The sequence below is a fragment of the Dendropsophus ebraccatus genome, chromosome 5 (assembly GCF_027789765.1).
Source record: "Dendropsophus ebraccatus isolate aDenEbr1 chromosome 5, aDenEbr1.pat, whole genome shotgun sequence".
Lineage (NCBI taxonomy): Eukaryota > Metazoa > Chordata > Amphibia > Anura > Hylidae > Dendropsophus > Dendropsophus ebraccatus.
Genome location: NC_091458.1, coordinates 52,898,468 through 52,923,373, shown reverse-complemented (window position 1 = coordinate 52,923,373; position 24,906 = coordinate 52,898,468). Strand labels below are relative to the sequence as shown.

Below are 24,906 nucleotides of genomic sequence, written 5' to 3'. Positions count from 1 at the left end.
GAGGCAGGGTATGCAGTTGCTATGGGGCCCGTGCAGGAGGGGGGCCTGCGGGAGAAGGTAAAAGCGTGTGTCCTTCTGCTTAACCCTTTATGTACTGCAGTGTGTAAGTGACCCAGTGTTTACTTACATGCTACAACACAAAAAATGTGCAGTGCTTTGTGTTGTGCGTAGGGGAGGGGGGCCCGTTAAAATTTATTGCTATGGGGCCCCATGAATCCTAGCTACGCCCCTGACTCAGTGGCCCATGACTTACCAGTTCATAGCAGCCGGTTAGATTCTTCTTTCCCTATAACTTATTTAACATCACTCCTTCAAGAATGAGAATTATTTAGATATACTCCAGACCTCTGTGTAAGCCTTATTATGGCTGTGTACAGAACAGAGCTGTGAGGCAGCCATGTGCATGAGGCCAGGCAGCAGGTTCTCGACAGATCTCGTATCCTCTGTCTAAGTTATCACCATCTTATATTTGGCAGCACTGGCACAAATGTTGCATCCGTTTGTTTGCTGTTATAGGTTTGAGGTTATGTTTTATTTTGTAAGATTTTATATGGAAAATGTTCAAGTACAGAGCAGGAATTTGACTTTTTCCCAGAAAGATCATTGCAATGATTCAAGACTACATTTTTCTGCCTGGGAACGTAGGAGATGCGGACGAGGCAGAATGCAGAACATGTTGTACTCCAGAATGATGTCATTTCTGCCAGATACGAGATGCCTTTCCCTACCAAAGTGATGATAAAAAACTGTATATATACTGTATGTAACATACTGAATATACCATACATATTGCTGTTTCAGTATACAGCTCCCCTACTTGTAATTTGGCACCCTGCAATAATAACAAAATAATAGTGAATTGCATTTGATGGATCTCACTTTAAAGTATATGTAAGCTCTCAGGGGTCACCCTACATTGTAATTACATGCATACTCACCGGAGGTTAGATACAGTGCCCCCTTTGTCTATAGACTGTGCCTGGTACTGCAGCTAAGCCCCATGCCACAGAATAAGGCAGAGCTAAAATTATAGGCAATGTGAACAGAAACGAATAGAGCTGTTTATAAGGAAAAAAGACACTTTATTGTTTTTTTTTTCTTCTTGGTAAATTCTATAATTTCAGGGCATAATCTTATCATCTAAGGATATAATTGTAATACCATGTGTCTAACAGTCAGTCCAGGTCTACATAGTGAGTTAGGGTGTGTATCATGTGGATAGGGGAAGTATGAGATTGTGGCCACTTTGTTTTATAATGGAGCAGCTCTATACAAAACAAAGTGGTTGAGGCGTCGCTCGAAAGATCCCCGGGAAGGCCCTGAGGCTGGACCCCCTACAATCCTGTGGATAGAGGACAATTAATAATAAATCGGAAAAACACTTTGAATTGAACTGTCATGCCGCCTGAACCAAAAGTCATTGGGTGGAGTAGGGAGAAACCACCGGAGAAAGTGATAACTTCCTCTCAAGTGTTAGGCTATGGGATATCTGTACGGATACTATGTAAAAACTACTGAATTGAACTTTATTAACTACTAACTAGAAATAACTAGAATATTTGTTCTCTCAGAAGCTTTCAGAACAATTGATGTCATCAGGAAATGTATTTACAGAAAATACTGTATAGGAAGCCATAAAACATGAGAAATATCTACATTAATGTAATCTCTTTGGCCTCTCAGAGCTAAAATTGGTTAGTAGAAGGTGCTGTGGCCTTTACATTCCACATGTCTGGAGATATATTGCACATTAGATCATATTCATCTTTCCAATCACACGCGACAGGACCATGAACGTGGGGTGACCAGTCCCCAGAATGTCTTCTGCAAAGAAAGAAAAAGCTATCAATAAAGTTATACATTCCAAATGTACCGTAATTGATATTATATAATAAAAAGGTTGCCTAATAAGGTGACACCTATCTATATTCCTTATTATGCTATTAACATATCTAGAGCTGTAGCTGAAACTCTGGTAGGCCTGCTCTGTCCATACATCATATGATTATTGTTCTGTGGTGACCCCCAGATAATGTTGTAGCGGTGGGACGGCCTGTCACTTGCCACTTCTTGAGGTGGATGGCTGAGATACAGCCGGACCTTTAGGGTTTTGTCACGTGACGCCAGTGCCAGGTGGGCACACAGGTGTAATGGCACGCCTGCTTTTAGAAGATAAGGCTGGTTGTACCCTTCTCCCCTGTGGTCGGTGTCCTGTCGGGTTGCTGTAGGGTCCTTTGGGTTTATGTCACAGGTGGTCAGAGTGGTATAGTAACCCTCCCGAATAGTGGTAGGACTCGCCACCCCCAGAAAGGGGAAATGTCCCAAGGTTGAGGTGTAGTGCTGTGCAGGTGATAGCTAATAATCACACACCCAGTAATAACGTTGACTTGTTTTACTCTTTGAAAATGTGCAGCAGGTAATACAATCTTCAGGAACACTTGATGTAGTTCCAATAAATACACATACATAGAACCATGTGGGATAAGTGCTGAGTCGGATGTAGTAGAGTTAATAAGGTTGTACTGAGGTAGTAGAGAGGAGGGTGCAGTGAGAGTCTCAACCCAATTAGTAATGTGTTCTGCCAGGAGGTTGGAGTGCAAAGAAGAAAGAAGAAGAAACAACCTGTGCTTGCATTTTGACCTTTCCTATAGTCTTCACATCACCTTCTGCCCACTAGCTTTGGCTGAACCATACTAACGGGTGACACAGGCCCCAGGCCCTGCTACCTGTAATGAGCGGAATGGTTAGAGTTCCTAAGTACACCCGCGTTGCTAGATGGAGTTCATCGACTTTCTAGTAACTTTGCTCCACCTGGATCAGTTCCTAGCTCTTTGGTTTTTCTGTGGAGACTGTCTTGCACTGTGCTGACTCCTAGTCCTCGGCGTGGGTTGAAGTTATCTGTAGGTTAGTCCTCTCCTGAAGGGCTTAGCAGAGAATTATACAGCATGTTTGGTGCTTCAAGAAAAAGGGTTTTGTGAGCTGTCTGTTCTGCGTCCTACCCATGCAGGGCACTGACTAAGAACTTCAGGACTAAGAGCCCAGGTAGAACCACTAAGAAGAGCTATCTGAGCTGCGTCCTTTCTCCTCCTAAGTTCAGCTAAGACCCCACTCACCCAAGGGACTAACTTTCTAACCAGTGCGTGTGCTGTGTTGTGGTTGGGTGGAAAGAGTGCAATAAGAGAACGGGATAGAAGAGAATAGGGCAGAAGAAAGAAGAAATCCTACTGGACAACAGAATCTGGTACATACAGAAAAAATAACCCTTTAGTTTACCTCAGCAGTGCAGTTTCTAGACCTTAGTTACACACTATAGCGACATCAAGTGGTTATCTTCAGCAACAACAGCTATAGCAAAATCACAGATAAGTACAGACTTTTACGAGGGGTGTAAAGAATAGCAACACCCACAGTGGGAGACCACAGTATTATAAATGAATGGCCCAGTGGTTGTACTGTGTGTAGACGCAGTGGTTGCTTTAGGCATGTCTAGAAACAGCAGCATATTCCAGTGATAACAGTAATTTAAAGGGGTATTCCCATCTTATAAATTCATGGCATATCGCTAGAAGCACTGGACTGCCCACCAAAGTCCCCTCACAGTCTCTGTGCACAGCATTGCACCCAGCCTCCTCACAGTTTCCGTGCACAGCAGCGCTCCCAGCCCCCTCAGTGTCTCTCTGCACAGCAGTGCTCCCAGCCCCCCTCACAGTCTCTTTGCATAGCAGTGCTCCTAGCCCTCTCACAGTCTCTGTGCACAGCAGTTCTCCCAGACTCCTCACAGTCTCTCTGCACAGCAGTGCACCCAGCCTCCTCACAGTCTCTCTGCACAGCAGTGCTCCCAGCCTCCTTACAGTCTCTCTGCACAGCAGTGCTCCCAGCCTCCTTACAGTTTCTCTGCACAGCAGTGCTCCCAGCCCCCTCACAGTCTCTCTGCACAGCAGTGCTCCCAGCCTCCTTACAGTTTCTCTGCACAGCAGTGCTCCCAGCCCCCTCACAGTCTCTCTGCACAGCAGTGCTCCCAGCCTCCTTACAGTTTCGGTGTACAGCAGCGCTCCCAGCCCCCTCACAGTCTCTCTGCACAGCAGTTCTCCCGGACCCCTCACAGTCTCTCTGCACAGCAGTGCTCCCAGCTTCCTCACAGTCTCTCTGCACAGCAGTGCTCCCAGCTCCCCCACAGTCTCTCTGCACAGCAGTGCTTCCAGACCCCTCACAGTCTCTCTGCACAGCAGTTCTCCCGGACCCCTCACAGTCTCTCTGCACAGCAGTGCTCCCAGCTTCCTCACAGTCTCTCTGCACAGCAGTGCTCCCAGCTCCCCCACAGTCTCTCTGCACAGCAGTGCTTCCAGACCCCTCACAGTCTCTCTGCACAGCAGTTCTCCCGGACCCCTCACAGTCTCTCTGCACAGCAGTGCTCCCAGCTTCCTCACAGTCTCTCTGCACAGCAGTGCTCCCAGCTCCCCCACAGTCTCTCTGCACAGCAGTGCTTACAGACCCCTCACAGTCTCTCTGCACAGCAGTGCTTCCAGACCCCTCACAGTCTCTCTGCACAGCAGTGCTCCCAGCCTCCTCAAAGTCTCTCTGCACAGCAGTGCTCCCAGCCCCCTCACAGTCTCTCTGCACAGCAGTTCTCCCAGCTCCCTCACAGTCTCTCTGCACAGCAGTTCTCCCAGACCCCTCACAGTCTCTCTGCACAGCAGTGCTCCCAGCCTCCTCAAAGTCTCTCTGCACAGCAGTGCTCCCAGCCCCCTCACAGTCTCTCTGCACAGCAGTTCTCCCAGCTCCCTCACAGTCTCTCTGCACAGCAGTTCTCCCAGACCCCTCACAGTCTCTCTGCACAGCAGTGCTCCCAGCCTCCTCAAAGTCTCTCTGCACAGCAGTTCTCCCAGCCCCCTCACAGTCTCTCTGCACAGCAGTTCTCCCAGACCCCTCACAGTCTCTCTGCACAGCAGTGCTCCCAGCTCCCCCACAGTCTCTCTGCACAGCAGTGCTTCCAGACCCCTCACAGTCTCTCTGCACAGCAGTTCTCCCAGACCCCTCACAGTCTCTCTGCACAGCAGTGCTCCCAGCCTCCTCAAAGTCTCTCTGCACAGCAGTGCTCCCAGCCCCCTCACAGTCTCTCTGCACAGCAGTTCTCCCAGCTCCCTCACAGTCTCTCTGCACAGCAGTTCTCCCAGACCCCTCACAGTCTCTCTGCACAGCAGTGCTCCCAGCCTCCTCAAAGTCTCTCTGCACAGCAGTGCTCCCAGCCCCCTCACAGTCTCTCTGCACAGCAGTTCTCCCAGCTCCCTCACAGTCTCTCTGCACAGCAGTTCTCCCAGACCCCTCACAGTCTCTCTGCACAGCAGTTCTCCCAGACCCCTCACAGTCTCTCTGCACAGCAGTGCTCCCAGCCTCCTCAAAGTCTCTCTGCACAGCAGTGCTCCCAGCCTCCTCAAAGTCTCTCTGCACAGCAGTTCTCCCAGCCCCCTCACAGTCTCTCTGCACAGCAGTTCTCCCAGACCCCTCACAGTCTCTCTGCACAGCAGTGCTCCCAGCTCCCTAACAGTCTCTCTGCACAGCAGTGCTCCCAGCCTCCTCAAAGTCTCTCTGCACAGAAGTGCTCCTAGCTCCCTCACAGTCTCTCTGCACAGCAGTTCTCCCAGCCTCCTCAAAGTCTCTGTGCACAGCAGTGCTCCCAGCTCCCTAACAGTCTCTCTGCACAGCAGTGCTCCCAGCTCCCTCACAGTCTCTCTGCACAGCAGTGCTCCCAGCTCCCTCACAGTCTCTCAGCACAGCAGTGCTCCCAGCTCCCTCACAGTCTCTCAGCACAGCGGTGTTCCCAGCCCCCTCAAAGTCTCTCTGCATAGCAGTACTCCCAGGCCCCTTATAGTCTCTGTGCACAGCAGTGCCCCCAGGCCCCTCACAGTGTCTCTGCACAGCAGTACTCCCAGGCCCCTTATAGTCTCTGTTCACAGCAGTGCCCCCAGGCCCTTCACAGTCTCTGTGCACAGCAGTGCCCCCAGGCCCCTCACAGTCTCCGAGAACAGCAGTGCTCCTAGTCCCCTCACAGTCTCTGTGCTGCTCACTCGAATGGTGTCATTTGTCTGCCTGGGTCGCTGGGCTGCTATGCAGGAAAAACAAAAAGGAGGACACTACATCATGGCTGTGGCCCCCTTAATTCTCAGGATTGGTGGTCCATTGGGTCAGACCCCTACTAACCATACAGTGAGGACATATCCTAGTGTCCTATTAGTTACTCTAACAATCAGTATTTGTATAAGGCTGAAAACTTATTTACGATCTGTTTATCTTCTTAAAAGCAGACGTATAAAGGTAAAGGTGTGGGAGATGTCGTAGAAACACAGAGTGACAGTGCACAGAATGTCCCATCTATTATCTATCACCATTTACACTAGAAATATTGCATTGGATACAGTGTTCCTCCAGAATTTTTGCTACGGCAGTGGGTTCATGTGCCAACCAGAATGTGTCAGTCAGTGAATTCATAATTTATTAACAGTACTTAGAAAAGGTCTTCATCTATTCCCATTTAGCTTATTAACCACTATCCAGATTTACCTCAGTGAGGGGGCAGTGGATCTGAGCGTACCACTCCTGACAGTATAAGCATATCTGGATTCCCTGGCCAATGAAGAGGAACGTCCACACCATCACATTCCACACCGGACTGGTCCATTTATCATTCATTGTGAAATTGAATATGACTGGAAGACACATAAAGCATAAAAGAATCTTTACTTACAATACAGAATAATAACATATACCCTACATATACTGTAACTACACCACATATGTCCTAGTTATCTGCACATTTATGCATGCGTGCCTGTTTAATTAAGTATGGAGAGAGATAAACAGCTGCCATATACCTATGAGGATGCCTCTCCATATCGGGCCATATAAAAGAACCCTAAAGGCCCTCCTACACCAAGCGATTATCGGTCGTATTCGTCTTTTAACATCTTTCAACGAAGGACAACAATAGCAACGATCTATGGGCTGCCTAGACGATCTGACGATCGCCTGGAAGCCCCCCCCCCCCCACAGCTCCCCGCTTGCTGTTGACACATGTAATAGCGCTGGCAGTGTGCAGAGAACAAAGAGCAAGTGAGCGCTGATCTGACAGGTCGGCGTTCGCTTGCTCCCGCTGATCGCCTAGTGTAAAAGGGGCTTAAGGCACTCTACGAGGATCAGCATAGTTTGCAAACAAGAGTTAGGAAGTTGGCCCAACTGACCCTACTGCCCTGGGTAACAATCTCCAGCAACATAATGGAAGCTCCCTTTCTTCTATGTAGCAGCTGCTGCCAATAACAATATATAGTCAAAAATATTGGTCGTATATACCTCCAAAAATAGCAAAAAGGCAGAACATGACTGGATAAAAATAACCAAGAGACAATGTAAGAACATATTCATGTACACAAGCGGAGAAGAGGAACACGGTCAGCATCACTCCTGCGCGACCACGATTCTTGAGCAGCTGGAAAATAAAGAATATTTCTCTTGTTGAGTGTAAGCTCTCTCCATCTCCATGCTTCCCTAATAATCTGATTGAACCCTTACCCACAGCAGATCCTGATACAAATAATAGAACAGCCAGTCGTGGACAACCACATTCCATGTGCGGTAGTAGTTAGAGAAGGATGTGGAATTCCACCAGTCCTGTTAAAAAATAAATACATCAGCTTTTTTTTTTTTTTTTTTTTTTAATAAAGAAACTTAATGCACAAAACTATAGTGTAAGGGTCCTATTACATGGAGCGATAATCAGCAGATTCTTACTCTGTGTAATAGAGACAACCATCAGCCGATTGGTTGATCGTTTCTTTAGGCCCAAACCTAAAATCATTGTTCGCCAACCGCGCATTGCTACATGTAATAGCGATGCACGGCAAACGGCTGACGATTCAACAAACAGTTAACATCACCTATCCACGTTACCGGTGTTCTCCTCTGCTCTGCTTCCTCCCCGATCCCGCCCGCTGCTGCTTCAGAGCGGCTCATCAGAGCTGACAGACCGCTCCTCAGCCAATCACTGGCCGAGGCGGTCCTGGCCAGTCCGACCTGCAGCTGATGGGCCACTCTGAAGCTGCAGCACATAGGACTGGGGAGGAAGCAGAGCACAGGAGAACACCGTGTGGTATCCCACCACGGGTGTTATTAACTTATACACCCTTCGCAAAAGCCTGTACTACAAATTAACGTGGTAATGAAGTGATATTCAAGTTCTACCAACAGATGTCGCTATTATCTGTATATGCACTGGTATATTGCACAGCTGTAGTGAACAAGAGGTTATTGCTTGTTATGATCTGCGCACCAATGAGAGCCCTCTTCTCTTCTTCACCTCTCTATATTCTCCTTTTCCTCTTTACATTTTCTTCTCCACCACTCACAGGGGCATTACACCTCCTGTAGGAAGTCGTCACATGGGGAGAGGAAGTGCACGCCCACATTTAGTGAGTGTCACTCAAGTCTTGGTAGAGAGAGGACGCAAGACAAGACGGTCCCTGCTGTGGTCCAGCTGGGCCCTGACTTTGCCAGGTCCCCCATCCGGTCGGTGTCCAGTGTAGTCTAGTCAGGAGTGTGGTAGTGGACGGTAGCTACTTGAGAGAAGACAAGTCAGAGATCACCCCAACCCACGCCGTGAACATCTCTAAAAGTGCAGAACAGTATCCTGAAACAAGAGGAACTGATCCGGATAGAGCAAAGTTGCTACAAGCCTATGTACTCTATCTCGCAGTTCAGGTGTAACCAGGTAATTTGGCCACCTTTCTCAACTCAGGTAACATGGTCTGGGGCTTGTGTTACCCTAGTAGGACGGGCCACCCAACACTGTAGGACAACAGGTAGTACAGCGACAACAAAGGTCGAAACATGGGCACAAGTATACTTCTATTTTCAAGTATTCTTCAGTATTCTACTACTTCTTCTTCTAAAGTTCTGGCAGAGCACACTTCTACCCTGGGTTCGGACTCTTAGCACAAGCTCCTCTCCACTACTCTGAACTTGCAGCACAAACTCCACTCTACTGTTCTCAGCTCACTCTACTTCTCAGCACACAACCAAGTCAGCTCAGTTTTTCTGTTTCAAAGGCTCTTAATGCAAATTCTGTTCTATCACGTCTGCAGTCTATAATCAGCTATTGTATAAAATATTCTCACAGTAAAGAAGGTTTTATTTATGATAAAAGGACTCAGTGATTATTGTTCAGGTACCTACACAGTCACTACTTCATCCGTGGGTCATCTCCCCTTTCTGTAGGTGACGGTACAGATAGTCCAGGTGGGTCATATCTCCACTCTGGACCACAGTGATAAGTACCCTTGCAGCCCAGCAGGTCACCAACCGCAGGGGAAAGGCTATAGCCAGCCACCTTAAAATAAAAGCATGTGTGCCCCTATACCTGTATGCTCCACTGGCACTGGTGTCATGAGAATCTACCATCTGGCTGCGCTATACCTCGACCAACCACCACTATAGTGGCGTCACTCAGCACCATCTGGCAAATGACCGGTCTTCCACACATGGGCACCACAACCGGGAACGTGGACAAGTGATGTAAACTGTTTGGGCAAGGGGTGCATGGACATCACTAATGATTATCGGGCCGTGTCTGGCAGATCTATCAGATGAGCGCTCGTTTACAGAATTGATCGGGCTGCCATCGGCCCGTGTAATAGGACTCTAAGAGGGAAAGTTACAGTCACCTTATAGAACATACGATCTCCAAAGCGGAGCATTTCCGCAAATGCATTCAACCAACAATGCAGATATGCAAAGAAACAGAGCAGCAGCATAAAGGTGCCTAAAAAACAGAACAATAAAAGGTAATTGGAGCAAGCCTCACCACGAAGGCTTCCATTAGTAGTGTACATTACAAACACATTGTAAATTACAGCCATTGTGTCCTCCTTACTGTATACTCCCATCCTCATGACAAAAATAAATAGCAATAGGAGCCATAATTAATCACAGAATAATATACTCTTGCTTTCCATCGTGTCCCATAAGAATTTAAGATTTAAAGGCATTGTAATCATCACAAATCATTATTTTTAAGGAATTTTAAGGCACCCTTAGTATGAGAGACTCAATAATGCCCCTGACAAACAGCTGATATTGCTAGAAGAAATTATCATTGGCTACTCACATCCCTTGCAGGTAACTCTACTTCAAGTAGAATATATAGATATACAGATATGTGAAAAGAAAATTCTTCAGAAAATGTGTGCAGTCTAAATGCATGCCAACCTACCCAGGTTCTAATGCCATCTGCCCAACATTAGCAGATTTGGAACCTAATGAAAGCGGTTTCCAATGACTAGTTATCAGAATATCTACAGCACACAGAGTTGCATGACGTTAAGAAAGGTTCTGCTTTTCTTACAAAAACAGTGACACTCTTGTTTATGGTATATGATGTAATATGAGGATACAGCTCAGTCCCATTCACTGTAGTGTGGCTGACTCTGCCCATGGACAGATTTTAAAAACAAAATTTAACTAGGGAAAAAAAAATACAGATACATTGGCATTTATCTAAAGGTGTAGACCGTTTCTCTGGCATCAGAAAAGTCACACCGTTTTTGCGCTAAACAATTTACAAAGTGGAGCTTAGTGTAAAGGGTATGTTGCCTCTGTACTGTGCCTATCAATTTTATAGTAATATGTAAAAAAACTGCCATGAATTGTGGATGAAAGTCACATGATCTCTAAAGGCCCCTGTACACAGGTCAATTATTGGCAAGGAGCGTTGCTAGAAATGCTCTTTTGGCCGATTATCGTGAAAGTGGGAAAAAGCCAGCTCCTCTTGGCTGATTGCATCTTTTGAGCAGCCTTATAAAATCATCTCCCTGGCAGGGGATGTTTGTCTGAGAGCAATGTGTTTAAATGGCCAACCAAATGATACAGAGATTGTTTGTGTGGCCAGGGCCACTTGATTGGTTGTGTCATGTTAAGGGGCTGCAAGCGAGCTGTGGTCAAACGAAGATTAATGCGTTTAAAACAGTAGTGTGAAACTCAGGCCCTCCAGCTTTTACAAAACTACAATTCCCATCATGCCTGGACAGCCAAAGCTAAAGCATGATGGGAATTGTAGTTTTGTAACTCCTAGAGGGCCTGAGTTTGACACCTGTGGCCTAAAAGGCATTGATTTCAGTCCATAGAGTAGCTCTCATGGGAGAGATCAGGGTAAGGCATTTTGGATTTCATTTTGTACATGAGGAAATAAGTTGCTACCTTGTTTAGCTAACAGCCATTGTAGGTGTATGGGCATCATATATCTCTGACTCCATAGTCTCTAAACCTTTAGAACCTTCTACATAGCTATATACATCAGTGAATTATATAAGGAAGACGTGTAATTTAATGTCTAGTTCTTACCGGGCAGTGTAGCATGGAAGATGGAAACGACTAATGTCTTTGTACTGAATGGCTGGTTGCTCATGTTTTTGAATGCTGGAATGCACAGGGTAACCAGGGTAAAGTATAAAAAGAAAAGACAGCCCAAGAACTATGGACATTGAGGAAAGAATACAGAGCAGGTTAGATTTCATATTGTACATTATTTATCCATAACATGCACAGCAATGCAAAATACCCATATGTAAGAGGGTAGTAAAAACATAACCTTAAAGTGGTTTTCTAGCTAAAAAGTGGTATTCCCATCTGGATATTTATGGCAAATCCACATGATATGCCACAACTATCTGATAGATGTGGATTCCACCTCTGGGTCCAGCATCTTCTCCAGATTGAAGGCTCCCAACATGGCTGCCACTGTCAGAGGTGATCACGCTCAACAGGTTTCAAGTCCCCTGTCTGAATGGAGCAGCGGTCACCTGTGTATACTGACACTGCAGTGATAGAATATATGACCACTAGAGAATATTGTTGGTAGGACAACCTCTTTAAGGGTCTATTCACACGTCAGTATGTTTTGCCCTCTGCAAATTTGAGTCCGCTATTTTTTATCCCCAATCTGTAAAATTCAATCCATATTGTATCCGTATTTTTTGCTGATCCGTAAAAATAAAAAAGTGTGGTTAATAATAAACTAGCATATAGAAAAGAGAGACAAGGCACTACTCAAGAAAATATATATTGGTAACAACATAAATAACTATGCGGTATTATATATTTGCGCTACTGTGATGCTGAATGGTGTGGTGGTAGATAACATATTTAGGTGATATAGGCAGGGTTGTGCGATTTGGAACTTAAGTTGGTATGCGTTACAATCATGCTATTGTTATAACTAATCTCGGCCCCCGCAGAGTTAATCTGACAGAGCACACATGTGTTATAATTATGCTATTGTTGCAACTAATTCCGGCTCCCGTAGAGTGAATCTGAAAGCGTTTACATAGTGTCAATAAAGTTGGGCTCTCTTATGTCACCTTATACATCACTTTGGGGGTGATCCGGTAGTGCACATGCGCATTACCTCTTTAGGGACTGTAACGTATGGAGGTCATTTATCTTGATTACAAGTGTTATACATGTTTAGGATGTTATTGCACCAGTACCCCTGAGAAAGTCTTGTGGTAGAGACGGAACGCGTGGGGTCTTCTGAACCCCGACATGGACTCCCTCCTATGGTGATATAGACCCTTTTTCCTAGGCCTTTATTTGGCTTTATTTGTCTTTGTCACTTTTTGTTTTGTGCCCATTTGATTACAGGTTTGAATACATATTTGCATACTCACCAATACATTATTTTCATATATGATTTTGGACCAGTGGTATGTGCTGTAGGAGGGGTCGATACATTAGTACATATCGGTGTGTTGGGGTAACCTGTTTATTAGATATGGTCCCCTGTTGTTTTTTTGTGTTTTTAAATGATTTTATAATGTATGTCTTGCACTTGTAGTTCGTTGTATAAATAAAGACATCTTATTCACAATTTGAGGGTACAGTTTATTTATTTTGGATGTACCACCCATGTGTATATGACATGAGTTTCCTCTTTTTGTTTGTAATAATAAACTAGCCACTATGTGCAGATTCATATGTCTTTTACGATCAAATATGATCTTTTTTTTTTTTGGCGGCATGGATCGTGGCCCTGTGCACACGTACGGATGTATGAATGGGGCCATTGAAATACATTGACCCTATTTTCAAATTGCAGACATGTGAATAGGGCCTAAGCCTGGATGTAAACAATTTACGTGTCCGTTCACTCTAGGCAAGCAGAGATCTTGAAAGTAAATTGATACACAAAAATAGTAAGAGCTTTAGTTTTTTGATCAGTATACAAATTGCTCAAAGTAACAAGGACACAAAATACAGAAGGTGCAAGAATACTCAGTTGATGTGCCACTAGGTGTCAGAAGTAGATGTAGTAAACCAAAGGCCAACTTCTCTTCCTAGACAGAAAAGCGGGAGAGAAGAGACTCAAGCATACACCATATTACTCTATTGTAATGAGTCCTAGGAAGATTCACATGGCCTTACTACACCTCTGTATGCCTCTAATTTATGGAATTTGACAATAATAAGGCTAGGTTCACACTGCGTTTTTTCATCCGTTTTTTTGCAATAAACAGATGGAAAAACAGGATGCATGTGTGTGCATCCGTTTTGATCAGTTTTTCCATTGAATTCCATTATTAAAAAAAAAAAAACGGGTCAAAACTGATCCGTTTTTTTTAACGTACACAAAAACGTAGTCGACCTTATTTTTGTGTCCGTTAAAAAAATACCTGACCGTTTTGATAATAGAATTCAATGGAAAACGGATCAAAACGGATACACATGTATATGTTTTTTATCCATTTTTTTTGCAAAAAACAGATTGCAAAAATGGATTGCAAAAACGTAGTGTGAACCCAGCCGAAGAATTGCATGCCATTCTCCATTTTATTGTGTATTAGGGTACTGTACTCTTAGAGGGAGTATTGCACACATCACCTGATAGTAAGGTGCTCCTTCCAGCCTATCACCAGCCTTGACCTAGCCTTACCTGAGCAAAGTTCTTAGCCACATATTTCCACCTGATGTACAGTGTTCTGTGTGGAGACAAGACATAACAAGGTCACACATTCTATATAGATCAGAAATACAATTTGTACATTTTTTTTACAAGTGTCTGACTGCTCATGAAATGAGACAACTAAATAATATTGTGTGTCTACATTTCCTAAGTGGCTTTTTTATCAGTCCCTTTCAAAGTGTCCTAAACATATACTGTGGAAGGTATATATATATATATATATATATATATATATATATATATATATATATATATATATATATATATACATACAAATACATACATACACACATACATGCATGTGTCCACAATGAACAGTCAGGCACTGTGGAAGCTTCTTGATGCAATGTTGTAGTGGGGTTGGGGTATCTTATCTGGTGATTCTGGTAATCCTGGCTGTCATGTTTCAGTGGCTATACAACCACAACTATTATGCTGGTTTTAACTCTGCATGGTGTTGATTCATTGGAAGTCCCATGACTATCCCTCCACAGAACACATTGTATTTAAAGGGGTACTCCAGTGTAAACAAAACCTTTTTTTTTTTTTTTTTTATAAATTGGTTCCACAAAGTTATATAGATTTATAAATTACTTTTTAAATATCTCAAGCCTTCCAGTACTTATCTGCTGCTGTATGTCCTGCATGAAGGTGTGTATTTCCAGTCAGACACAATGCTCTTCACTTCGCTGCAACCGCTGTTCATCAAACGTATTGTCCAAAGCAGGACAGGTTTTCAATGGGGATTTGTTGCTGCCATGGACAGAGGTGGCAGTAGAGAGCACAGTGTCAGACTGGAAAGAATCCACCACATCCTGCAAGGCATACAGCAGCTGATAAGTCCTGAAAGCCTTGAGATTTTTAAATAAGTAATGTACAAATCTGTATAACTTTGTGACACCAGTTGATTTGGAAAAAGACATCATATAATGTATGACAATCCTGTGTCAGTTAACTCCCACTCATTTTAGCTGCTAGAAAGCGCTCCCAGTGCACCTACTGCATGGTTTACATAGGAAAGAAGAAACTCTCTCTAATATGGCAATTCCCGACTTAAAACAAAACTAAACAACTATAATTAAAAAAAAATATTTCTCTCCTACATTTATTGAGTAATGCTAAAATCAAAGTTTTCCTCTTATTACTGCTTTAGTTTTATAAAAATATTTTACATAGAAATACACAAAACTGTATATACATATTGACTTAAAGGGGTAGTCTTCTATTTAAAAATTTCAAGTCTTCTAGTACCAAGCAGCTGCTGTATGTTCTGCAGGAAGTGGTGTATTTTTTCCAGTCTGACACTGTGCGGAGATTTTTAAATAGAAGTAATTTACAGACCTGTATAACTTTCTGACACCAGTTGGTTTGAAACAGTGATATTGTCGCCCCCTTTCCATATAAAGAAGGCTCAGCACCATTCTTTAGCTTATATTCTGGACATTTCATATCTCACCATATAAAGGATTTCTTGTTTCTTAAAGCCCCACATCTCTGCCCACATTGGTGCCGTAAGCCCCACTCCCTTGTGACATTATTGCCGTCTAGGCCCTGCCCCTTCTGCAGCCATTGGAATGGTCCGAGGCCTAGGCCCCGCCCCTCTTCTAAGAACTCCTTATATGGAAAGGGGTTGACAAATATCACTTTAAGTACCCCTTTAAGCAAAACTAGCCTTAGCTGTTACCTGGGATAACTCTCTCTGTAAATTAGTGTTGGACAGAAGAGAAAGTAGAGATAACTGGAAAGTGATGGTATCCGGACAATTTTTTCTGCAAGATAAAGAAAATTATTTAACTGCTGAGGGACGTCAAACCGCTAGCGGACCTAAACATATACTGCAGCTTTTTCTCAATACTATATGATCTCTGTATGTGGTACCTACATAGCCAGCGGGCCATTACTAAGTGTAAAAGGACCAGTACTGAATCCAGTGCCATATGATTAAAGGGGAAGTCTGGTGGTGGTGGGCAAAAATTCATGACGGGCAGGGAGGAATAAAAAAGGAGTTATAGTCACCTGTCCCAGCGCCTGCACAGAGCTGCGTCCATATCCTGGACCCCTCCAGCTTCTTCTGAGCTCCCCTCCGGCTACACCACCACCCGGCTCACGGATGCCCCGCTCAGCCAGTCAGTGATTGGGGCGGGGCAGCCCACATTCCACTACTACCGTGTTTCCCCTAAAGTAGGACATACCCCAAAAATAAGACGCCCCCCAACCTATCAACTAGGCTAAAGTTAGACATCCCCTTGAAAATAAGGCACCCCCTGAAAGTAAGGCTGCGACCCCCCCCTACTCACCTAATCCCCTTGTGGACCATCAACACCATCCCCTCATGGACCATCAACATGTCACCCGCCACACGTCCCGCTGTATGTTCCCGCCGCACGCTCCTGTTCCTCTCCTAGGTTGGTGAGTGAGCGGGAGAGGAGGGGGGGGGGTGTCGATAGCCGTGGGGAGACCCAGGCGCTGAGCCGTGGGGAGAGCCGAGGGGGGAGAGCTGTGGGCTGAGCCAGAGGGAAGAACTGGGGGCTAAACTGTGAGGGCAGAGCCAAGGGCGGGTGGGGTGGGATCTGGGGTGTGTGTGGAAATAAGACATCCCTCGAAAATAAGACATAGTGCCTCTTTGGGAGCAAAAAATAACATAAGGTACTGTCTTATTTTCAGGATAACACAGTAGTCTCTTCACTCTCCTTCTGAAATACTGGCGAACAAGGTCCTGACCGGCAGGCCACATCTACATGTTGAACATCATTGATCTGCTTGGCCATTATGCATGTTTGATAAATTACATGTGGATATAGAAGTCTGACAGCTGTTGACTGTATATCCACACAATATCCTGTAAAGTGCACCCATGGAGATCCCCAAATAGAAAGGACTAGAAAAAAAAAAGATTGACATTTATAATTACTGTTCAGGCAAATCAGAAGACTGTCAGACGTTATGTAAGGCTATGTAAGAGGTGTGCCAGTCTGGTCAGAATAGCCTATATGACATTACCTTTACTTTCATCCTGTAGCACAACTGGAATGGTCTCTCTAAGAAAAGAATGACTCTTCATTATGAAGCGAACCTTAAAAACAACAAGGAAGAACACTGCATTATTATAATTCTAAAAAGGACAAAGCTGTGCCCTATTAGTTATCTACATATCACAGACAAGCACTGTACTATCAAGGGTGTCACAGGATTAAATGATAAGTCTCCAAATTGTTTGCTACTAAATAAATGCTAAGGCTGGCTATGCTAATCCTGGCAAAGTTGCATTAACCCCTTAAGGACAGAGCCCAAAATGGCCTTAAGGACCGGACCAAATTTCAGGAATATGACATGTGTCACTTTATCCATTAATAACTTCGGGATGCTTTTACCTATCCGGCTGATTCTGAGATTGTTTTCTCGTGACATATGGTACTTTATTTATTTGGTAAAATTGAGTCGATACTTGTAGCCTATCTTTATGAAAAACCCCAAAATAACGTGAAAAATTAAAAAAATTTGCATTTTTCTAACTTTGAAATTTTGTGCTTGTAAGGAAAATGGTTATGCCACATAAATTAGATATGAAATAGCATTAGCAACATGTCTACTTCATGTTGGCGGCATTTATTAAACTTGCGTTCAATTGTTTAAGACAATAGAAAGCTTCAAAGTTTAGCAGCGTTTTTCCAAATTTTCACAAGAATTTCAAAATCTGATTTTTCAAGGGACCAGTTCACATTAGAAGTGGATTTAAGGGGGCTGTATTTCATGAAGCCCCACAAAGCACCCCATTTCAGAAACTGCACCCCCAAAACTGTTCACAAAAATAAAAGCTAAGTGTGTGGGAAAATTGAAAATTTCAATTTTCTTTGCAGAAATTATATTGTGATCAAATATCTCTCATAATAGAAAACCTATTTCCAGAGAAATGCACCACAATTTTTATCGCCCCATGTCTGCAGTTTATAGAAATGTATGATATGTGGCCCTATTGCGCTATTTGACGCAACCACAAGCCTCAGATGCAAAGGAGCGCCTAGTGACTTTTGAAGCCTTCTTAAAATTGGCCAATTTTCAAAGTACCACTTCTGGTTGGCAGAGGCTCAGGGGTGCCAAAACCTAACAAACACCCCTAAAGGGACATCATTTAGGAAACTAGACCCCTGGGGGAACGTAACAAGGGGTATAGTGAGCACATTGACCCCACTAGTGACAGACACAATGTGCCGTGAAATTAAAAAATGTAATTTTTTTTTACACTAAAACTTGGTCTAGCCTTAAATTTTTCAGGCTGACAAGGGGTTAAAAGGAAAAAAAAAAACATAAAACTTGTAGAGGAATTTACCCCGAGTACAAAAATACCCCACATGGGGACATAATGTATCATGCGGGCGCAGGACACGCTTCAAAAAAGTAGGAGCACCATTCGGCTTTTGGAAGCTAGATTTGGCCAGAAAGGAGGACGGAGGCCATGTCGGGTTCGCAGAGCCCCCTTGCTGCCAAAACATTGGAAACCCCCCAGAAGTGACCCCATTATGAAAACTGCACACCTCAAGGAATGTAACAAGGGGTATAGTGAGCACATGGACCCCACTGGTGACAGACACAAATGTGGAACAATGTGCCGTGAAAATGAAAAATGTAATTTTTTACACTAAAACGTTGGTGTAACTTTGAATTTTTCATGCTCACAAGGGGTTAAAAGAAAAAATAAACCACTAATCATGTAGAGCAATTTCCCCCCTATTACAGGAATACCCCACATATGGACACAAAGTGCAAAGTCGGCGCACGGAAAGCCTCCAAAGGGAAGGAGCGCAACTTGGATTTTGGAAGCTGGATTTGGCCAGAATGAAGGACGGAGGCCATGTCTGGTTCGCAGAGCCCCCGTGCTGCCAAAACATTGGAAACCCCCCACAAGTGACCCCATTATGAAAACTACACCCCTCATGGAATGTAACAAGAAGTATAGTGGGCATATGGACCCCACTGGTGACAGACACAAATGTGGAACAATGTGCTGTGAAAATGAAAAATAAAAATTTTTACACTAAAATATTAATGTAACTTTGAATTTTTCATGTTCACAAGGGGTTAAAAGAAAAAAAAAAAAAGACTAATCACGTAGCGCAATTTCCCCCGATTACAGGAATACCCCACATGTGGACACAAAGTGAAAAGTCGGCGCACAGAAAGCCTCCAAAGGGAAGCAGCGCAATTTGAATTTTGGAAGCTGGATTTGGCCAGAATGGAGGACGGAGGCCATGTCGGGTTTCCAGAGCCACTGTGCTGCCAAATCATTGGAAACCCCCCACAAGTGACCCCATTATGGAAACTACACCCCTCAAGGAATGTAATCAGGGGTATAGTGTGCATATGGACCCCACTGGTGACAGGCACAATGTGCCGTGAAAATGAAAAATTTTATTTTTTACACTAAAATATTGATGTAACTTTGAATTTTTCCTGTTCATAAGGGGTTAAAAGAAAAAAACAAACAACTAATCATTTAAAGCAATTTCCCCGGATTACAGGAGTTCCCCACATGTGGGCACAAAGTGCAAAGTCGGCGCACGGAAAGCCTCCAAAGGGAAGCAGCGCAATTTGGATTTTGGAAGCTGGATTTGGCCAGAATGGAGGACAAGGGGTTCTCAGAGCCCCCATGCTGCCAAATCATTGGAAACCCCCCACAAGTGACCCCAACGAACTCAGGAATCTGTGGCTCGTATGGGTTGGGGTCACTTGAGGGGGTTTGTGGGGCTTCCTGGGGCCTAGTCCTGGGGCAGCGCCTTGGGGGCTTATCATCACTAAATGATGATGACGATGAGGAATAAGAGGAAGGAAGAAGGAACGAGAGATCTTCCTCTTCTCCCTCATTGGTTGTCCTAGTATTGGAGGCAATCCAGGCGAATGCCTCCTCAGCCGAGAACAACCTGTGGCCATTTTTTTTTTTTTTTTCTTTAGGATGCCTTCACACACACCGGATCACGCTGTGGATTCGCAGTGAAATCTGCTGCGGATCCAGTGTCAGTGCATCCCTATAAGAATACATACTCGCAGCGGGAATGACATCCTTCTGCGTGTATGTAAGTTAACCCCCTGCTGGGCGGAGCATACATCACCTCCTTCCCGCTCCGGCTTCAGGGCTCCCGGTGTCTGCTTATCCTGCGCAGCCAATCAGTGTGCTGCCCCACCACAGCCACTGATTGGCTGAGCAGGACGTCCAGCTGAGAACCCCCGAAGCAAGCCGTAGCAGGGAGGAGGTAATGTATGCTCCGGCCAGCGGGGGGAGTTAACTTACATACACGCAGCAGGATGTCATTCCCGCTGCGAGTATGTATTCTCATAAGGATGCACTGACACTGGATCCGCAGCGGATTTCCCTGCGAATCCACTGTGTGAAATCCGCAGCGGATACGGTGTGTGTGAAGGCATCCTTAGAGGGGTGTGTAAGTGTTATGCTTTTACACGTGTAAGTGTTAGTGTGTGTGTTTTATGTACTGTTTTTACATTTTATTTGTGTGTTTTTTACTTTTTTTACTTTTTTTTTACTTGGGGGGCACAAAACAAAAAGAATCACCACCACCGATCCAGGGGAGAGGGTGGCAGGAGAGGAGAGAGGGTGGCAGCGGAGAGGGTAAGAGGAGAGGTTGGCAGGATGGAGGGGAGAGGGTAAGAGGAGAGAGGAGAGGGTGGCAGGATGGAGGGGAGAGGGTAAGAAGAGAGAGGAGAGGGTGGCAGGATGGAGGGAAGAGGGTAAGAGGAGAGGGTAAGAGAGAGGAGAGGGTGGCAGGATGGAGGGGAGAGGGTAAGAGGAGAGAGAAGAGGGTAAGAGGAGAGAGGGTAAGAGAAGAGAGGAGAGGGTGGCAGGATGGAGGGAAGAGGGTAAGAGGAGAGCGTAAGAGAGAGGAGAGGGTGGCAGGATGGAGAGGAGAGGGTGGCAGGAGAGGGTAAGAGGAGAGAGAAGGGGGTGGCAGGACGGAGGGGAGAGGGTGGGGGGAGAGGGTGGCAGGAGATTGGCGAAAGGATGGAGGGGAGAGGGTGGCAGGAGAGGAGAGAAGGTAAGAGGAGAGGGTGGCAGCGGAGAGGGTAAGAGGAGAGGGTGGCAGGATGGAGGGGAGAGGGTAAGAGGAGAGAGAAGAGGGTAAGAGGAGAGAGGGTAAGAGAGGAGAGGGTGGCAGGATGGAGGGGAGAGGGTAAGAGGAGAGAGTAAGAGAGAGGAGAGGGTGGCAGGATGGAGGGGAGAGGGTAAGAAGAGGGAAGAGAGGGTGGTGGGACGGAGGGGAGAGGGTAAGAGGGTAAGAGGAGGGAGGAGAGGGTAGTAGGACGCAGGGGGTGGGGTGGCAGGACGCTGGGGGTGGGGTGGCAGGACGCAGAGGCTGGCGGGACGCAGGGGTGGGTAGTAGGACGCAGGGGGTGGGGTGCCAGGACGCAGAGGCTGGGGGGATGCAGGGGTGGGTAGTAGGACGCAGGGGGTGGGGTGCCAGGACGCAGAGGGTGGGTAGTAGGACGCAGGGGGTGGGGTGGAAGGGCACGGGGTGGCAGGACGCTGGGGGTGGGGTGGCAGGGCGCAGGGGGTGGGGTGGCAGGACGCAGAGGCTGGCGGGACGCAGGGGTGGGGTGGCAGGATGCAGGGGGTGGTGTGGCAGGACGCAGGGGGGGTGGCAGGGCGCAGGGGAGGTGGCAGGGCGCAGGGGGTGGTACGACTGAGGGGGAGGGGTGCCAGGACTGAGGGGGGGGTGGCAGGACTGAGGGGGGGTGGCAAGTTGCAGGAGGGGTGGCAGGATTGAGGGGGGGGGCTGGCAGGACAGCGGCAGTGCAGTAGCGCAGGGAGGAGCGGCGGAGGAGGAGCCGGCCAATCACGGGCGATCGGGGGGCCGGATCTATGGGCAGATGATGCCCAGGCACAGCAGTGATTGGTGCTGTCTCGGACAGCACCAACCACAGCTCTGTGCCGGGATCCGGTCCCGGAAACAGAGCAAATAGCTGTGATTGGCCGATGAGAAGTCATCGGCCAATTACAGCGATCGTAGTCACGGGGAGCAGGGAAACTGCCCCCTACGTGACAACTGAAGATGGCTGCTGCAAGAATCAGCAGCCATCTTTACCGGAGCGCCGCGCGATTTCGTGCGGTGCCCGTTTAAAGGGCCGGCGTACCCGTACGTCATGGGTCCTTAAGTGACAGTGATCCATGACGTACCGGTACATCATGGGTCCTTAAGAGGTTAAACCTATAAAAAAAAAATCCATCAGATTTGGACTTTGGGTGGTTGCCATAATTGTGTTATGTTGCAAGCAGTGGTGTAGCTACAGGGGGTTGCAGTTCCGTCCTGTCACTCTGCAGTTCTCCCAAATCATCTGTGATAATGGCAGCCAGTTCGGGAGGCTGCTCTCTCTCATTACGCAATTGCTGATACAAATGAATAGACTGTTGGCAGGAGCCCCATGCTCCTTCTCCTGCGTCTGGGACTCCTGCTCTGTGTAATACAGGCTGAGCAATTAGCTCCACCATCATACAAAGCAGCAAGACCTAACCAGAGGAGGACAGAGCCCCAGGTAAGAGCAGGAACCTGGACAGATGAGATTATTATCCGTAGAACTACAACCCCCATCATGCCCTGCTGGCAGTTCATGATGGGCGCTGTAGTTTTGCAGTCTATGTCTCTCCATCTTGCAGAAGTACAACCCCTATCATGCCCTGCTGGCAGCCATGATGGGAGTTGTCATTTTTCAGCTGGAGAGTCAAACATAGGGAAACAATGATTAGAGAATGACACAGTACAGTCCATTCATTATAAGTCACAGTGACGCAATACATGAGGGGACACAGTGACAGTTCATTAGGACATGGTGGCACATTAGGGGACGTCACCTTAGATTAATTGGAAATAATATTTTTTTTGGCCTCTGACTGCGCCTCATCAGATGGGATAGGGGGGGCCCCAAGCTAAAATTTTCCACCAAGGCCCATTAGCCTTTAGCTATGCCCCTGGGCCCAGTTGTACAACCGCTAGTCACATGTATTGGGCTGTAAAAATCTGCAACATATCGTCCATGTCTGAACTCACCCTCCATCATTCTGAGAGGCCACAAAAAGCCTATTTTACATCTGATATTGTATAGTGGGTGATATGGCAAATAGGACTGCAGTGCAATGTGCTCCAACCTGAAACAACAACTTCCATCATGACAAACTGACAACACGTGAACACACACTCAAGACATCATTACAACAAGCAGTGACATCACGTAAGTGTCATCCCAGGACTCTATAAAAGAAGGTGCAGAGCCCCAGACTCTCTGTTCTTAGGGACTCACTAGCGATCACACGGTCTGTACTACCTGTGCGTTCTGCCTGCATATACTGCCAGTTTTTCTAGTGTTTCTGATTTTTGTCAGTCCATGTAGAGAGAGGAGAGGATTGACAGGAACCTTGTCATTTTTGGCAACCTTCTGTGCTATTTGGTTCCAATCCTGGTGGGCTATCTTTCCACCAGACAACCGCTCACCTTGACCAGCTGAGACAACATCACCAGGCTGAACAGTCCCATCAGAGAGCAGCCCAGCTGGAAGATTACCACCAACCTGCAGAGGCCCAATTCCACCATCATCAACCTGCAGCATAGCAACTCCAGCACTATACAGAGTCCAAACAACACCATTGGAGACCTGCCCAACTCGAATATGACCACGTGACCTCATTTCCATCACTAGCCATCTCCAGAGTGCAGCAACTTTGTCTTTACTGGCCTGCTTAGCTGGCTGACTGCTATTAGTGATATGCTCAGCTGGATATCCACCACCAGCCGCCTGCTGAGCTGGACTTTCACTAATAGCCCCCTGTTATGCTGCGTTTACACAGAACGATTATCGTTCGAATTTTCACATAAACGATCACATTTGAGCGATAACTGTACAGTGTAAACACAGCAAAAGATCAAACGACGAGCAAGAAATCAATCATTTTGCTCTTTCAACATGTTCTTAAATCGTCGTTCGTTGTTTGCTAAAAATTCGCAGATCGCTTCGTGTAAACAGTCTTTCACCGATTTACCCTATGTAAAAGATGGGCTTAAGCAATCTTAATAACGATCGCAATAACGATTTTTCTTACGAATTTTATAACATTTATACGTGGTATACATGGTGTATGTGTGATATTTGTATACTGTATGTTATATACATGGTGTATGTGTGATAATGTATGCTGTATACATGGTGTATGTGTGATATATGTATACCGTATGTTATCTACATGGTGTATGTGTGATAATGTATGCTGTATACATGGTGTATGTGTGATATATGTATACTGTATGCTATATACATGGTGTATGTGTGATATATTTATACTGTATGTTATACATGCAGTGTCCCAGAACAGAGTATTTATTTGTTGCTTTGTCTCTGCACCTTTATTATGACCAGTCCTGTTCTGGAAAGCTATGGTCAACTGCAAACTGTGTGTATTGTGTCATCCCTCTCAGTGTTCAGGTCTGCTATTCCATTCATTTCTTGTATGCATATTCAGTTATCAGTGCCTAATGGTATTATGTCGTCCCCCCCCAGTGTTCAAGTATGGTACTTCTCATGTATATTTGGTCCTATATGCCTAATGGTGTGATGATGCAATGGTTTGGTATCACGTGACTGCCTCTGCTTCCATGGTAACCCCAATGGCCATCGAGCTTTGGCTGAGGATACCATGTGACTTCCTGTCTGCCTCAGTCCTGTCTTCCACCTTCAGGGGGATAGGTTGTGTGTTGCTACTGCTCCTGAGTCACAAGGCCGCAACCTTGCGGTACCTGCTACAGCATTACCAGAAGTGTTCCTGGCTGTGTTCTATTCTCAAGTTCTCAAGATTCTCACCCTAACCACAAGATCTGGGTGCCGTTCTTCAGTCATTCCTCTCATCATCTTCT

The 24,906-nt window shown here is 45.8% G+C and overlaps 1 protein-coding gene across 2 annotated transcripts in view; it reads right to left on the bottom strand.

Moving 5' to 3' along the window:
• Positions 1–1,061: 1,061 nt before the first annotated feature.
• The window catches only part of SOAT2 (sterol O-acyltransferase 2), a 56,832-nt gene continuing 32,987 nt past the window's right edge, over positions 1,062–24,906 (bottom strand). For both annotated transcript variants that reach the window (XM_069970189.1, XM_069970190.1), the window contains 9 exons: positions 17,003–17,075; positions 15,687–15,771; positions 13,973–14,018; positions 11,386–11,515; positions 9,711–9,808; positions 7,564–7,662; positions 7,345–7,480; positions 6,559–6,704; positions 1,062–1,824 (listed from right to left, as the gene is read on the bottom strand). In XM_069970189.1, the coding sequence (XP_069826290.1) occupies positions 1,774–1,824; positions 6,559–6,704; positions 7,345–7,480; positions 7,564–7,662; positions 9,711–9,808; positions 11,386–11,515; positions 13,973–14,018; positions 15,687–15,771; positions 17,003–17,075 (864 nt within the window). In that variant the 3' untranslated portion in view covers positions 1,062–1,773. The remainder of the gene's footprint in view (positions 1,825–6,558; positions 6,705–7,344; positions 7,481–7,563; positions 7,663–9,710; positions 9,809–11,385; positions 11,516–13,972; positions 14,019–15,686; positions 15,772–17,002; positions 17,076–24,906) is intronic.